Here is a 17,884-nt window from a genome sequence, read left to right on the forward strand (position 1 = left end):
ACAAAAGGATAAAAAAAAGAATGATTGCAATTGAATACAAAATAAATATTTATTGCGTGGTGATATATATGGTTGATAACTAAATTTTTAAAATTTCTTAGATGAGTGTACCAACCGTTAGATAAAGGTGGGTTCAAGAGCTAATAGAAGATGTGGAAGTCATTAAGAAAAATAGCCATAGGGGGTTACACTAAAACTTTTATCACACATTTCCAACATTTCTTTTGGACAAATCATACTTTTCTATTTCAGCCTAAAAAGAGTTTGATACAGCCAAAAGGACATCTTTTGCCAGAACGTTTGGTTGATTGTTCAGATTCCTTAGAATGAAATTGAAAGAAAAAAAAATTAGAAGATAGGGTGAGGATATCGTGAAAAATACCATGGAGTTCATTGACTTGGATCTCCTGATTAAGAGCTTTGACAAGGGTTAACGAGTCTGAAGCAAAGTGGAAGGTGTTGAAGTCCGATTTGATCGCAATTTGATTTGCTGTCAGAGTTGCTAGGGCTTTGGCTATCAACGGTGAGGAAACATACTGTATCTGAGAAGCTCTCTCCCGAATTGGTATCTCATGGCGATCCCTGAAGCTCCACCCAAGTCCCGCGTGACCATCGACTCTCTAAGCTGCATCAGAGCAAGCTAACATCGAGGTTTGCTGCAGAAGTGGAATAAAAAGAGATCACACTTTGGCGGCTCTATTCGATCCCAATAATCATGTATCATAGGCTTAAACTCATCCATGTCTGCTATACCGTTCACAAACTTGAAAAGCCTGCGTTTACTACCCACGGACGTAGCCAAATTTAAATGAAATTGACTCTGAAGATGGTCAGAAACACCACCAGCTTCAAACACATTGTTGGATTGTGGGAAAACTTGAACCCAATTATCATTAACCAATATTCTATCCAAATTTTTTGAAATCAGCTCAGTCTCTCGTTTGTTACACCAAGTATATAATGGTCCACAATAGTGCATATCTGTAAGTTGCCAATAGTTCACCAGAGTCCTAAAATCACACATTCCTGAAGACAGAGTAGGCGTACTATCCACTCGTGAATGCTCAGCTAATTCCAAAGTTTCATTAAAATCACCAATAATGAGCCATGGCCGGGTACGAATTATCAGTGAATCATGATGATTGCACAGATCTCCCCCACAATTCTTTTCTTTCTTCAGCCTGATTCGATGCATAAATGAAGGAACAAAAGAATTCCTCATCTTGGTCTTCCAATTTATTGAACATGTTATTAGTTAACTACTCTTGTAAAAAGGCGTGACTCTCACGTTACCCCTCCAAACAACCCAAATTCGACCCAACCGATTGTATTCATAGTTTTTTAATAGAGACCAATCTTTGAATACCCTATTTCCAATTCTCTCTACCTTCTTCTCCTTTCACTCTTGTCTCAAGCAAACAACAAAATTAAAACTTTCCTCCTTCCACCCAGTTCTTTATGATAGAATGTTTAGTTGATTTATTTAAACCGCACACATTCTAAAAGAAAGTCGACATTTAAATGTGTTTGGGGGGTATCTTCTTGCTCCGATCCATAGAGGGGTCCCTAGCAGATTGAGTAGAATGATATGAGACTGTCTTATGAGCCGTTTTTTATTCCCGAGGTAAGGAAGCACGGAGAGGAACACCATCCTTTGTACCACGTCCCTTAACCATCACCTCTCTGGATGTGCTTACCTCCCCTCGTTGATCCTATTGTTTCTTCGGAATAAAGGATTCCATATCCACAGCCCCTTCCCCCCTTTCAGTATTTGCTCCTAAAACCGAGTATGAATTAGAGAAAATGGACACAGCCTCAACTCGTGTCCCTTCTGATTTTTTCTCGGGCTACGAGTTGATTTAGGAGTTATCCAACCCTCTTGCTCTATATCCCCATTAGAAACCTATGTCCCAGTGTCATTTTCATTACCCAATTCAACCACTGGCACAACATCTAGCTCCACTACCTTTAGCTGTTTTAATGCATGCGGCTTTGTGATCTGGCTCTATCACCTTAGTGATTTTGTTCGACCTCGTCTTCTCCTTTTGACACACACGAAAAGCTCAGATGGCCCCACTTTTTGCAACCACTACATCTTGGAGGTAACCAAGGATCAGAGTAATGTATCACAATTTCCAAATCTCCCTCCTCTTCACTCGTGACAACATACTCTTTCGGCAATTCCTTGGTCAAATCTGCTTCCACCAAGATCTGAGCCTCTACGAAACTAGCATAAAACTCAGTCTTGGGATGCAACCGTACTAGCTTCTCCACCGCACTAAATGAGAATTCCAAGCCTTTATCAGTAAATATAGTTGGGGGAACATTCTTCAACATGACCCACAATGGTATAGATTTTATCGCCGGTTGTGGCTCCTCTGCAAAAGGAGTCCATTTTGACAGGATCATGGGAATATCCATGATATTCCACATCCCTCGGTGTAGAACTTGATGCCTTATGGCTTTATTCCTGATCCGGAACTTCACCGCTGACTCATTAACTTCATGAACATCGATTAATGAGGATTGATCTCCCAATCTCCATATTTTGTTTACAATCATGTAGATTTTCGCACATGAGTTGCTTTCATATTCAGAAATTTGCCAAGAAAAAAATCTTCCCATAGTGGTTTTGCATCCTCAAACACCTCCTTCGGTATTACAATCTTCTCCTTCCTATTCTCCTCCACAACCTCACACTTTTGCTGAGTAGATATTCGATTTTGAGTTACTTGAGCAACTTGGATCCAATGTTTTTTCATATGCTGAATCCCCCGGGTTTGACGACGATGTTTCCTGACTGACTCCTACACTCCCAACCAACTTATTTGAACCATAACCATCCCCCATTCTTACCAATCGTTCTGAAGTTATATCTTCTCCTTGCATGATTATCTTGAATATATCCCCTTGACTCTCTACTACCTTTTTCTCCCCCTAGTCGATCCTCCGGCCGGCTTTGAGAGGCCGCCGACAGCATAAGCCTTGCTAAGAAAGCAAGAGAAACCCTAGCTTGTAAAGCAGTGGATGGTGCTACCGCTGTCATTCCATTTCGAACATAAAAACATCATATTTCTAAGTTTCTTTTAATAACCGATCAATACAAATCTTATCCAAACAGTGAGTTTATTATACATAATTAAAAACAACGCAAACAAAAACATAATGAAAAGGCAGAGAGAGAAAGATGAGAACATAATCTTCAATATATAAGTTCTATCAAATAATGAGATTATCATCACAAATCTAGAAAGGCTAGTTAGTCCCTCGTGAACACTTAGACAAACTTATTAAAACAAAATTAACATGTATCAAATTATCGGCTGCGCAACTGCATGCTGGATTTCGACACTACATTCACTAGTTTTAAGCAATTTTAAGGTGTATTAGTATAATTTAAATATCGTATCTTGTTCACATCCTAAAGTTGACAGTGATCATAGTTTACATTTTTGGTTTAATAATTATCAAAGAATAATTGACCAGATTTCAATTCAACTACCAACAATCGGGAAATGATTTTCCCACCAATGGACCATATTATTTTCTGATGAAATGTAAAAAATATAGATGATTGATATTCATGTGCTATAAATCAAATATTTATATAATATTTACAAGTAATTTTCTATGGTTTCCTAAATAAGTTTCTTTATTGTTTCTCTAAGTGATGACTTTTGGTTGAGTATTTTACATATTTGGTTTGATAATTACTAAAAAGTAAAAATAGTTGACTAGATATCAATTCAGTTACCAACCATCAGGCAATGATTATCCCACCAATGGACCAAATTCATTTCCAAAAAGAAAAAGGGTAAAAAACAAATGATTCATATTCATATGCTATAATTAATTATTTATTTAATTTTAAAAGAATTTTATTTATTATTCCAAATAAGGTCCAGTATTATTTCTCTGCTGATGATGAATTTTGATTTTAAAAGCCAGATGTCGTTATCCACAAAATGAAACAAAAAATAATAAAAGAAAAAAGAAACTTATACAAAATTTCCAATAAAAATAATAAATTATTTAATGGTGCATATGTAAAACTTGGGGTTGAATATTTTGGGATATGTGAGCCACAACAACAATAAGCAAGTGCGTCTAATGCCCCACCCAATATGGTGAAGCGAAAGGCAGCCGGCCCTCTTCTCCGTTCCTCGCTTCATTTTTTCTTCTGTGTTTGTATTTTCTTGTTTTTGTTTTGTTTTGTTTTGTGTAGACGGTTCATTGTGGCTACTTTATAATCTATGGGTAGGATTTTTATGGAATATTTCACTCTTAAAAATTCATATTGTTACATTTATAATCCTTTAAGGTCCTAATGGTCTCGATCGACATCATTATCCCAAATCATAATATTCCAATACCAAACTCAAACATATATGTTTTCCTTCTTCTTTTTTCCCATAGTCTAAGAACCTATACAAAAATCCAGATTAATCGTAGAGCATGTGGAGATCATCTTTGAAATTAATGGTAACCAACATGGTTAAAAATACAGTTTGACATTTAACTCTTTTTTCCTCAACATTATTAATTGAATAGTAAAACTAGAAACCTACATTTCTTTTTCTTTTTAAATTACATCTCACATCACTAATTTGTTATTTTTGATTGTTCTCTTATTTATGTTGAGGGTTTTCAGAAATTTTCAGAAATCTTTAATAAATATTCCAAACAAGACTAGATACTGTATAATTTATATAAACGCCGGCCGTTCAGTATCGTTCTAAACCATCCTTTTTACATAATTCTTACTGTTTATAATTTTATAATATATAAGACTAGGACTCGTGAATTTTTGAGCGTCTAGCTTTAACAAAATACGTACCACCGGTAAATTTGATATAAGAAGGCAAAATAATAAGGATAGTACTCGAATGATAAAACTCTCTTTGCTAAAGAAAAATCATGAGTTTGATGTCAGGTTCTTTTGCCAAAATATTAGATTATTGTTTTTGTAATGCATAGTTATAATTCCCTTTTCTGTATACCTAAAAAATATATATATATATATTCAGTCAATTTTTGTATGATGATTAAATTTTTCAAAGTTAATACCACAGATAACTAAAAGAAAATGATGACGGCTAAAGGAAGCTTCGAACTTCCAAGGGTCAGTGGTGGAGGCTGCCGGTCGGGTCGTCTCTACATGGGGACTGGTGAATATACACCAAAAAACTAAGTTAACCCAAGTATTTATATGCTTCAGGGTGTAAGAAGTTAGTTTTGGGCTTTTCTCGTGAAACCTCGGCATTTTGGACCAAGTGATGGACGAGGATCATTCATTCCGATCACAAGGCTTGTGAAGAGTTCCTGGATAAGGCCACTTACCGGTCACGTTCCTTGTGACCGGTCCCAGGAGAAGCTTCAGCCTGAGCATATGCCATGTAAACGATACGGGAAAACTAAACACAAGCATGAAAAACAATTGGCTGTCCAGATTGAGTTGCTTCTACTTTGAAATGAATTTTAACTCTTTTAGTTTCGTATAGAGTCCAAGATCTCTTTATTGTTTGCATCAGGCGGAAGTGCTGATCGACACTAATATGGTTTCTGGCGTGTTGAAGAGCGAGTGTCGACCAACTCCAAAAGGGTGTCAATCAACACCAAGTTGTAGCAGGTGTGGTCCAATTTCAATAAAAAAACAATCTACAGTTTTCAATTTTCTATATTATAAAATTGATGAACTTATTTCACAGAAAATCCATTGGAAAACCCTTTTCAACGGATTTTGGTCGCGGAAGTATATATTTCTTTTGGATAAGTAAATCACGCTAGCTTCAAAATTTTCAGTGAAAAGGTTTGCAGTCATTTGATATAGACAATTTTGACAGTAGATGTAACTTTCTTTGACGGGTGAGATGAGTGGTCAATTCTTTTGTTGTCCATTTAAATAGTAAACAAACATAATCTATAACCGTGTTTCTCTTTTTTTTTTCCATTTTTTTTTTAATCTTGTGATTGTTTAACTTTTCGGTGCATTTAAGAAACTCACAAAAGCGACAATGAAACTGCTTTAACGAGACAGTAACTTTAATTAAAAGAGAAAGTAAGAGACAGCTGTGTAGTGAGAGACAAATTGATCTATATTTCAAGGACCAAAATTTGTTTTCTGTTGGGTCCGTCGTCTTTGCTCTCACACTAACTTATGCAACCACTCTTTATAACATTGACTTGATTTACCGTTTGTGTTTGCAGTTACATGTTCCAAATTAAAACTAATAGGTAGCTAGCAAACGTACGATCATCAGAAGATAACTAAAATTGTGATATTTTTCTTATGTTATAACTCCTTTATGTTTCTATATCAAATCTCAATATTATTCCCCATCAAATGTTTAATTCCACTATTTTTAATCAAAGAATGTCATAGAGTATGATCACAATACTAAAACTAAACAAATATGAATAATTGTGTCTTGTTTCATGGTTTGATTTAATTGAAACATGATATTTACATATGATGACACCCCGATTTGTAGAGAGATTTAAAATAATTGATTTAGTTATTTATGTCACCAAAATGCACTTACCTTTTAAGTCAAATGTCTTTAGAGAACTTCAGAGTTTAATTTGCTTGAGCTGGAGTAGTTTTAGGATGATTGACCTTTCAAGAAATGATTATCGGAACAGTGCGAGTGAAAACAAAACATATGCAAAAGATCATGTGTTAATTTGTAGGAACGGTAAACAAGTTTTTAAAGCGTTCCAGATCCATGAACCAAAAATGGATATGGAGCCTACTAAATAAGATGACGGTCACGGAGTTACCCGATTACATTATAACCTTAAAAAATGTAAACAAAATGACATGTATGAATTAACCATTCTAAACTATTAAGATATCTCTAACCATTTTTTTTTCTTAAGGAAAGACCATATAACTTTATATCGACAGCATATGCGATGCGAACATTCGAAAACGTGTCCTTCTAAGAATCACAGCGCAGTAGAAAGTGGGACCACGCAGAAATTATCGGATTGACTTTTGTATAGTGGAAGTCAAAATCACTGAGACCCAAGCAAAACAAATAAGATTGACATATATTAATCAGTGAGATCTTATAAGATAGGGCAATGTATGTAGTATAGTTGGGGCGTGAGTTGCACCTGAAACATGTTCTCATCAGTCAAATGTTTATGCCATAGTCTATCGAACCAAATAGAAATACTTTTTATCTAAACAAATTGTGGGAACGAAACAAACGTCGACATGGAGAACAAGGATTAGCTCCCATTCTCATATGACTTCTTTAATTTTATTATTGATCGTATTGTGCGGAACAAGTTTGTAAGTTTAAAGGATACTACAATCAAGTTTGAGAATGCTCTTCGAGTTTATTTTTGTACTCAAAATTCTTTAAATCAGTTTTGAGGCTTTTTTGAAATCTTTTGAAAACTCTTTAGCATATAGTAATGTTATACAATTATTTTTTTAGTTGAATAAATTTTTAAATTTATTCAGAACAAACAAAAACACGAATTTAGCGAAACATAGAGGTGTTATTCATAATAACTCATAATACAGTTTATTCACACATATCAAGGTCTTTCTACGACACGAATGATCAATACTTTACCGGAACAGCATGTTGATCATGAAACAATATCTTCGAAAACAGTACGAAGATAAAATATAATTTAATAAAGTGTAACATATCATGGACAGAAGAATTAAGTGGCATACCGAACACATGCAAATTAATAACAAAGCTGTAGGGCACTTTCACTCAATTATATAATACGGAAGAACACATGAATTTCTAATAATGGAGGAAACGAATATATAAGTGAACGTTGTTGGATGTGCACATATGTGTGAATTATGATATTTATATATGGAGATATGGGTACGCGTGTAACTTTGTCTCCAGTTTCTTCTTCTCTTATGGCAGACTAAAAATTTATTAGAAGTTATCTATCCGTGACAAAAATAACTCATGAGAAAATATATAAAAAGTAGCCGATAAAAACACAGTAGAAGAACTCAAATCAAAGAGACTATAAGTTGAACACAACTGTTTTCTTTGCTAGCAAATTCCTTTTCTTTTTAATATATACACAGTATATATTTTAAGTTTTACACCCATTCATTTGGAGAAGAAAGTTTTATTATAAATTATGAACAGTATCTTTTTCCATAAGAACAAATTGTCAGGTGTACAGATCTGTCTCTTTTTTTTGAATAATGGGTGCAGTCTCTTTTTTTTTTGTCGTCAAGGGTGCAGTCTCTTAAAAAATGATATGTTTTTCTCCAATTATTATATATATGAAGTTGGACTGCTCCAAGTTTATTTGTTTAACTTTTCGCTTTATGTAATTTCTTAATCTTGTAATTTGAATTTAATCTAGTCTTCTAAAATTTTATTTCATGAGCTTTATTTTGTAGAGACTTTTCCTCATTTTTTTATTACCAGTCACATAATTTTAATTTTTGATATAGTGATATATTGTTGGAAAACAACTTTTGTGTACTTCTATATTGTTCTAAATTTTGTCTCGTATTATAAAAATTTAGAGACATAGTATCCCAGTAGTACTTCTAATAGAATTACAAAATAAGTGGTAACAAAATGTTTCAAATGAAAATTCTCAATGTATCAATCACACAGAATTTTAGTTTTTTTTTTTTTTTTTTTGAAACTTTAAACTATGTAACGCAAATTTTCTTTTTAACCATAATAAAATTCATTATTCATAAAAATAACATATCACTAAACAAACCGGTTCTCATATCGCGATGCCCCTTCACGGCTTCACGTCGAAGTTTTTTCTTCGATCAACATGATTATGTTTGGACCTTTATCGTATGTAACTCATAACCCATAAGTCATAAATATGCACGTAATTAAGTCTATAGACCATCACCATGTGACCAACAAGGTTATGAGTTACGACAAAAGCGTCGTTATAATGAGTTTAGTAGTTTCTTTACACCTACATACTTGTATATAATACTTAGTCAAGAGATAACTAATATTAAGAACTCTGTACGAGATAACAAATGCAGTGCGCTATGTGTATTCATTATAACTTTATAGTATATGCTATATTCTCAATAACATATCTTCATAATTTGTAAGAAGATCCCATAACTGTTTATGAAAAAAGAATGTACGAATTAGAACTTGTTCAATTTGTTTGTATTTACTTCTATTTGGGTTAATGTAAATTGTTAGCAAATTATATTCACTTTAAAAGATTTCAAGATTTGATGGAATGATTTGATTTTTACACGTTAAATACGTAATCCAGTAATGTATGAATTTGGACATCTCTAAAGATAGTTGCAATCCACAAAAAAAATGATAATATAAGAGACCAGACCAATTAAAACCCTCTAATTTAGCATGGAGGATAACTCTGAAACAATCATTTCCATTTTCCAAAAATGGTCATGGGGAACTTTGTCACGCCGAAGAGAAAACTATTACTGTATTAGAGAAAAAAAGATGAGATAAAGATGGAAGAACAATCGAGAGAGAGAGAGAGAGAGAGAGAGAGAGAGAGAGAGAGAGAGAGAGAGGTGTATATCTGTATGACTGATACATGCACATTGACATCCTTGTTCCCACTATTTGTTTTTTTCCCATGCTAATATTTATTTAAATGCGTGCATCTAATTATACAGGTTGACTTACTCTTTTTCAGATGTTCTCCACTACAAAATTAACCCTAAAATCTCTTACATGATACTGGTGCTGTGGTTGTGGCGCTCCCTTGTGGGCGTCCTTGTCCTAATTTAGACGAGCCCTACCATCTTTTAAGAACTATACCATTTGTTTGAATTATCCTTGTTGTTATATTATAGTAGCGAATAGATTCGTAAATGCCCATCTACATGGATCATTGAAATCTTGATGTGACAGACGATGCAAAACAAAAACAAAAAATGATAATTAAGGAAATGATTGTTTAGATAATGATAAAGAGACTGATAACATGATAGTTTAGATTTTATATAAATTAAGGAAATGAGATAAAATGGTTGATGCAAAACAAAAACAAAAAATGAAAAATAAAATAAAAGTTAAAAGTTGATAGTTTAGATTTTATATAAATTCCTTGCCGAAACTATTCAGTAAGGAACCAGTCCGATTAATTACATATCATTTATTCAACAAACTGATAACCTTTTAATATACTAAAGATTATACCGGACTACACCTGGATGACGAGTATATTAGATTTATTTACTATTTTGATATGAAAAAGATACCATCATATTTTGTTATTTTGTAAATCCCTCTTTATTGATCTACACACATCCCAAAACTATAAAATCGGTTTGCGGATGTTACATGCATCAAATACTACTTTGCGCCTTATTGGATGGGTTGATAAGCATATCAAAGACCAAATTACTGCAATTGGGAGGATGAGGGATCGTCGCTATGATGAGGCGTACCAAATGTGGCTGCAGTCCCGACTGTAGTGCTAAAGTTTTTTTTATGATTTCAGTTTCAACTTATTAGTTTTTATTTTGAATATAATTTATATTAAATTTAGAAAAGAAAAAAAAAAACATGAATCCAAGTTTAAGATATTTGTGTCAATAAATCTGTTGGGCCAAGATAGTATGCAAGCTAAGCAAAGAGATGGGCCACTAAACTAAACCCACATCTCATTGATTTTAATTATTTTAATTACTTGTAGGTTACAAAAGAAGTATTCGAGACACGATAAAATGTTAATGTTCGTTCATGTATCATTTCTTGCGATGAACAATGATACATTGGTCTCATATAGAATAAAGATATTTTATATTTTCATAGCTTTCGATAGAGTGATAACATTTTATATTTTTATATGGTTCTAAATTAGACATTTTAATACTAAAACTACATAATAGTATTTGACAATAAAAGCTTACAACACTAAAAAACAATCAAAATTTTTTTGAAACAAAATCTTTAACAAAAATTAAAAAAAAAATTGACAAAAAACCTTCAAACTTTTTTTGATCAAACAGATGTTATCATTTATTAGAGAAAGAGTAACATACAAAGTAAGAATAGATAAGAGCAAAATATATTAGGAACTTGAGAGCTATGGAAAAAAAGCTAACTAGCTTTTTGAAGCTTGTGAGGTCAAGGCATATCAATGCTACTTCCTTGAGCAAGTCAAAGGAAGGGAGAGTGGCCACTGTCTTGAATCGAAGATTGGACAATGAAGCGATCAAAGCTGAGAGTCTCACCGGAAATAGAGTTTTGACAGAGGGTTGAGAGTGCTCTGAGAACTAGTCTCAACAAAGGTGGTTGTGGTTCTGAAGTTGGGAGAGAGTAGCTTGAAGAGGTTGCGGTAACCACTACTTCTTCGAACAGAGATCATAATACCATTATTCTCCAAGCTTGACTGAGGGAGCTTCAAAAAGTTGATAAGATGCAGTTTGGGGAACAAATTCAGTAGGCAAGATAAGGAGAGGATGCTGATGAAACAGATGTAACCCCAACTCCGTAGAGGTGGGATCATAATGCCAAGTTTTAGCAAGTTTTCTTTTTCGAGAAGTTCATCCCTAGGTGATTCTAGTAACATGGTTCTCGGAAAATTCTTACACCAAACGAGCAACAAAGATGATTTAAGATTCCCTAGCAGTCTTCGAACTAAGGATAGTCTTAACCTAATCAATTGTTGGCTAGAATATGGAAGAATAGAGTTCATACCAGATCTAGTTAACCCGACTAGCTGGTCAGATTGTTGGGGCTGTCGAATTGTTGGTATATGTAGGATAAATGGACAAGGGATGCAAGCATTGAGGATAACCCGACTAGCTGGTCAGAGTTACTAATGAAGAGCAGCTTTGCAATCCTCTATACCAACCAATTCAAAAGGCCTTGACACAAGAAGTTATCAAGCAGATCAGTCGCCTTCAACGGAAGCAACATAGCATAGAGATGGAATATTCATATAAACTGTATATCAAAGTAAAAACAGTTATATATACCTTATGCCACAAGTGTCAAGGATGTCGATTTATTTTTCCATGTGTATGGCAAAAAAAAAAAAAAAACAAAAATAAATCGAGCAACAAAAAAGTTACGACCAATGGAATACACTTGTTAAGAAGATTGATGTAATAGTCAGTCCATCTAGGAATATATGCCACTTATGACACATTGTGTATTGATTTTTTGATTCTTTCTTATCGAATCCCCCTCGGTGTCAACACGCTAGAATCTTTCCTTTTCTCTTAAAAACTTTTATTACTTTCTTGTATCTATTGATTTTGTATAAGCTTAATATGGATGAAACCCAAAATGTTACAAGACCAAAACTTTAAACTGTACCCACCATATTAATTTGTTCTAGCTTAGATTTTAAACAAAAGACAATTCAAAATTAAAAAGACAATTCAAAGTTAAGTAGAATTTAATTTTAGCAAAATCCTTTCCCCCAGAATTTTTTATTTTTAATTTAACTTCATAAAAAATAACTATTAATTAAACATAGTATTTTTCTCTTTTGGCAACTTATTTCGACACCCTCTTTATTAACTAAAATATACATCACAAACTATAATACTATCAACTTACAAGAATCAAATCATATGTACGTGGGCCATACTCATGGGTTAAGGATTCTACTTGGTTTGTCATCTCAAGATTGTCAATTTAGTATATAAAACGGAAGGTTGCTTCTTTCCCAAGAAACATATAGAACTGTTGACGCAGTCACGCAGCAAACATCAAATAGAAAAAGAGTAAAGAACAACTACTCAGTGAAGAAGCACACACACACAGCGTCATCTCGCCGCAACCCAATTTGCTTTAGTTAACGTTACAACATTCCCTCATCCTAAAAGTAACCTTTCTCGATCGGTTACTATATTACTATGATCTAATTCTCTGGCTTTGAAAAAAGTTGTGTAAAGAATTTCTTTTTTCATGCTCTTTTTCTGAACTTATTTTTACTGATTGTTTTCGTAAATAGTGTTTCAATGTCGTCATCCTGTCAAAAGAAAATTTAGATTTGCACTTTGGTTTACTGCTAGGTTAAATTTATATGAACTGATGTTTTTCTTTTATGAGAAGGTGTTATTCTGTTTCCTTCAAATTCGGTATTCTACATATAACATGTTATTATATCAAAACATAATATTTACAACCTCTGTAACTTAATACTCAATTAAAATTAAAATATTTTTAATTCGGTTTTAAATTAATTTTTCAGATCCGTTTATATAAAAAAAATTAATAAAATTTTATAGCTCGACATTAATTATTTATAGAGGTTTCCTTTTTCTATAGATGGAATGTTATATCAATGTACATATAAAACATGCTAGAAAGTTAGTTAAATGAAATATAGTAAATCGTTCTGTTAGCCCGTTTCGATAGGTGAGTCCATATTACATATATACACTATGTTCAAACCATGAAAGATTAGTCTTTGTTTTGAAACTTTTTTTCTTTGCCAGCCATATATCCAATACAATTAAAAGATAATTTTCAAATTGTATGCCTAATCCGAAGGAAATGAATATTTTAAATATGTTTCTAGTGCACAAGACTATAGAATATGCACTAAATTTAAAATTACGAGAAATTAAAGAGACCGGTAAAATAACATTTTTTTTACGAGTAAACCAAACTCATGTTAGAGGTTGAAGTAAGTGGACCACTCTGAAGATCAAAGGCGGACCTAGAAACTTTTTTTTAGGGGGGTCAATTAGTGGGGTTTATCAAATACGAGAAAAACTTTTAAAGTTTTTATTAAGAAGTAAAGAAAATTAATAAAAAGAAAACAATTTTAAAAGAGAAGAAGAAATAAGATGAGATGTTTCATAATATTCAAATATATTGTTCTTTATTTTTAACCAAACTTATTTAGAAGAAAGGTCTTGATCACTTGTCCAATTTGCAGAGGTTGAAATTTCTTTGATCGCTTGTCCAATTTGCAGAGGTTGAAATTTCTTGATGGTTATCTCATGCAGGAGAAGAGTTTACAAAATAGAAAGAAAAAAAAGAATATTTGGTTATTCTGTTAATGATAATTTTACTTTCAATTCATTTGAACAACTCAATAGTAAATATGTTAAACGACAAGAAATATTTGGATGGATGCCATATACTAGGAAACTGATTTCCTGAAAACAAAAGCAGTCTATAGTGATTTTTGATTGGTATCATTTTTTTTGGGTGCAAAATTGGTATCACGTATCACCAAATATTGCTGATATTTAATTTTCAATAATAGTCAACTTTGTAACAAGAAGATGAGATCTATGAACCAAATTTTACTAAGAGATTTAGCTTCAAAATTACGTTAGATATTACTATCATTTGATGTCAAGTTTCTTGTACACAATTATGGCATGTAGAGAATAATAAGAAGATGATATGTCAAACTGATTAATGCTTAATCTTTCCGATTTAAGAATGTCCTGTAAATGTTGAAGTAGCCGACAACAAGAATTGAAAATCGGACAATTTAGGATAACGTAGAAAAAATCATGTTCGAAATGGTAAAAGTTATATATTTATACTTAATTTGAACCGATTCATGTAGGGGAGGAAAGAATGAACGTAGACATGCCTCAGTGAATCTTGGGTATGATCACTTTTGAATTATTGAAGTAAAAGAATAAAAGTGTTAGAAAGAATAAATTGGCATTATAATAAAGAATAAATTCTTAAGTGAATGTAGTAGTACATAGTTTTGTAACACTTTAATACTGTCCGCGTTATGGCTGCCCCATATGGCCCTTAAGACAATAGCTAGAAGAGAGCATACCCGGGGGAGTTTCATCTATAGTATATATATATTCTATTTTCTATTTTGTAAATGCCAATTTATCTCTAATTTTTTGTAAACCAAATAGTAGTTGGACAGCATCTTACGGTAAAATTCCAAGTGACTTCTTGTTATTAATAATTTAACAATCAAGCAGTACTACTGTATTGCCCATGCGCATGTAATTAAAGGAAAATGATATATTGTATTTTTAGATAAGAAAACAAATATAGCTAAGTAATTACGATATTTCCTTTCACAATTTGTTATTAAAACCACAAATTTTCTACTCATGGAAAATTAGTTTTAACAAAACATTGTAGGACACTACTAAACCAAATTTTCGGTTTAGTTTTACTAAATTGATGCTTAAAATATCTTTACGTGACAATGAAGCTCATTTTCTACCTAATCTGATTAATATTATGTGTCGTTTAAGATTGTCTCACACATATTTTAAAAATAAAAATAAAGTTTCAGTTTTACCTTTTGTTCATATATAATATCAAATTTTGCATTAGTTTATATATTAATAGAGATAAAACATAAAATTTTAACAAATCGTATATATTAAAAATATAAGACAACACTTATTATGAAACATAAAATTAACTTCTAAAATAACATCTATTCTGAAACGGAGAGAGTATTTATTTTTTCGGAGATAATATTCACAAAATATACTAAAGATATCAATTAGAAAATTGATTTCTTGATAACCATCTATAATGAGTATGATAATTTTTTATAATGTTTCGTTGCTCCAAAAAAATTGTGATTTGCAAAATCTAGAAGAAATGAAGGCTATAGTCCATAAATGAATAAAAGTTGAAAAGAGTAGTGGGAGGAAAACAAAGATACACGCATAACATAGTACATAAGGTGGCGAAGCTTATAAAACTTCGTTTAATTACCTTTCCTAATTGTCGCATATGTTTTAGATGATGATTAAATATCTCTGTATATAATGTATATAGTTAATTTTTATCGTAATACAGTTGAATCCATCAGTAATTATATAAAATATATTTAAACGAATTATCTAATATGTCTCTGGGTTTGTAGGTTATACTTACGAAACCTCTTAATTTTAGATGGTGAAATGATCTTTGAATTAACATATATTTTATTATGATTAGTAAATGGCTTTGACATTTTCCCATAAATATAACAACAATAGGTATCAAACGTATATGGGGACAGTGTTCACCTTCTTTTTTTTTTTTTTTGGCAAACGGGACAGTGTTCACCTTTTATTTCTTTACAAGATAACAAAAACGAAAACGGATAATATGAAAGATTTCGAAATCCATTGAGGTGCTAGACCACGAATGAAGGGCAGAATTGGAACAAATGGTTATTGGGGGGCAACAGAAGAGAATAATACCCTTCATCATTCTCTTCTCTTTTACCCACAATAATGCAATTGAGAATCACTTTAAGCCCTCGAGGACGCTCTTGTTATTTCCTTCCAAATTATTATACTTCACGACTTTTTTCTCCTTCACATGAAACAGTTTCAACTTTTACGTTAATTGGTATCGGATGTCTACTTCACCATAATGTTTGAACGTAGATAGACTCTCTTAGAGTGAGTTTGTAAAACCATCACAAGATTATAGAAAAAAAACGGTGTGTCAGTGTCACAAACCCAATACGACTAGAAAATTATGTTGCACCACCATTCAAATTTATGATCTTGTCCCAAATTCTTGCCACCACACTAGCTCTCGATTTTATTTCTTTGATATAAATTATTTTTACTATATCCTCATGTTGCAAAGAAAGTTGATGGAATCAGCATCTATCTAAGTTTACATTCTCTTGTTAATGGTTATAAAAAGCCATGTTCCTCAAACTACAAAGTTCACCGCTTCTTTTGGCTTACCAGTCTTTTGTCTTCTCAGGTTCGATCCCTTCTTGTTAAACTCAACCTCATCCTTCATAAGTTATTACTTTTGGCTAAACACTACTAGTAAACCTTTCAGGTGATTTTGAGAAATACGCTTAAGGAAAAAGATGAGTTGGAATGGAGGAGATTGGCTATGCGGTGCGTGTCAGCACGCAAACTTCAAAAAACGAGAGTCATGCCAAAAATGCGGATACCCCAAGTTTGGTGGGGTAGATGTGTCAACGTACTTGTATAACAGGACTGAAGTTATGGCTGGTGATTGGTATTGTGGTGCATTGAATTGTGGGAGCCACAATTATGCAAGCCGCACTAGTTGCTACCGATGTGGAATGATCAAAGTCGAGTACACAGAACAGTACTACGGAGCTCAAATGGTTGCTTACGGGAATGATGGCGCGGCTTGTCCTCCCGGCTGGAAAACTGGCGATTGGGTTTGTCCCAGGGTCGGTTGTGGGGTTCACAACTACGCAAGCAGGGCAGAATGCTTCAAATGCAAGACAACAAGAGATTATGGTGCGTGAATTAATATTCTCCTTCATCTAATTTAATTTGGACTGTTATTATGCATATTTCGTACTTTTGTATTTATATATATATTGTTCTCTTTCTGACTCTAGGTGGCGTCTAGATGGAAGAGAAAAGAGCTGATGAAGAATCACTTGTTTTAATTGTATACCTTACAACAAGTGTTAAAGTTTCTAACATGCATTGACGCCTACTTACGCTGGCTTGAAATTTTTCGAAACTCGTGCAGATTAACGTTAAATTGCAATTATATGATGAAGACGTCAATGAGGCTAGCTAAAAAAAAAAGTCCGAAAAAATAAATCGATACACGCAAATTATTGAAGAGACGTTTTTCTTTATATATTTATACCATCTCTAAAAAATGGTTACTTTTAGAAAATTCAACGTATTTGCAAATACGGAAGTCAAATACTTCTCTATTGATCTACTATTTGTTTGTTTGTGTGTTTTTTTCTTTTCTTTTTGGAGTTCTTTAATTTTAAGAAAAGAATTAACCTCCCAAGTGTCTCCCAAGTCTATACTTTCACAATACTGATACCTCCGGCAACTTGTGCCACGACCTTACAGTCGCGAAAAATAATACAACAATGAGCAGTTCCAAAAGCAAACAAAAATATAACTTGTAATCACCTTCACGTTTTTATTCTTTTAGGCGTACTTATTTAATGATCTCATGTAACCTTCAGTACAAATGACAGGTTA

The 17,884-nt window shown here is 32.9% G+C and overlaps 2 protein-coding genes across 3 annotated transcripts; one reads left to right on the top strand and one right to left on the bottom strand.

Annotated features, from left to right (window-relative positions):
• Nucleotides 1-2,013: 2,013 nt before the first annotated feature.
• LOC147941922 (uncharacterized) lies at nucleotides 2,014-2,625 on the bottom strand. Its single transcript, XM_087458689.1, has one exon. It carries the CDS (start codon nucleotides 2,623-2,625, stop codon nucleotides 2,014-2,016), a length of 612 nt encoding a protein of 203 aa, XP_087314815.1.
• Nucleotides 2,626-16,611: 13,986 nt separating this feature from the next.
• LOC104703487 (RNA-binding protein csdA) lies at nucleotides 16,612-17,391 on the top strand. Of its 2 annotated transcripts, XM_010419513.3 has the most exons (3): nucleotides 16,612-16,649; nucleotides 16,731-17,167; nucleotides 17,272-17,391. In XM_010419513.3, exons 2-3 carry the CDS (start codon nucleotides 16,762-16,764, stop codon nucleotides 17,280-17,282), a joined length of 417 nt encoding a protein of 138 aa, XP_010417815.2. In that variant the 5' UTR covers nucleotides 16,612-16,649; nucleotides 16,731-16,761; the 3' UTR covers nucleotides 17,283-17,391. The 2 variants fall into 2 exon arrangements, with proteins under 2 accessions (XP_010417815.2, XP_019083596.2); XM_019228051.2 differs by lacking the exon at nucleotides 16,612-16,649 and having other exon boundaries at nucleotides 16,674-17,167.
• Nucleotides 17,392-17,884: the final 493 nt, after the last annotated feature.

Source organism: Camelina sativa, chromosome 7, assembly GCF_030686135.1.
Source record: "Camelina sativa cultivar CO46 ecotype springtype chromosome 7, ASM3068613v1".
Classification (NCBI taxonomy): domain Eukaryota; kingdom Viridiplantae; phylum Streptophyta; class Magnoliopsida; order Brassicales; family Brassicaceae; genus Camelina; species Camelina sativa.

What these genes read in the sequence shown, in the direction of transcription:
- LOC147941922 (XM_087458689.1), bottom strand. Translation starts at nt 2,625, where the DNA reads ATGGGAAGATTTTTTTCTTGGCAAATTTCTGAATATGAAAGCAACTCA.
- LOC104703487 (XM_010419513.3), top strand. Translation starts at nt 16,762, where the DNA reads ATGAGTTGGAATGGAGGAGATTGGCTATGCGGTGCGTGTCAGCACGCA.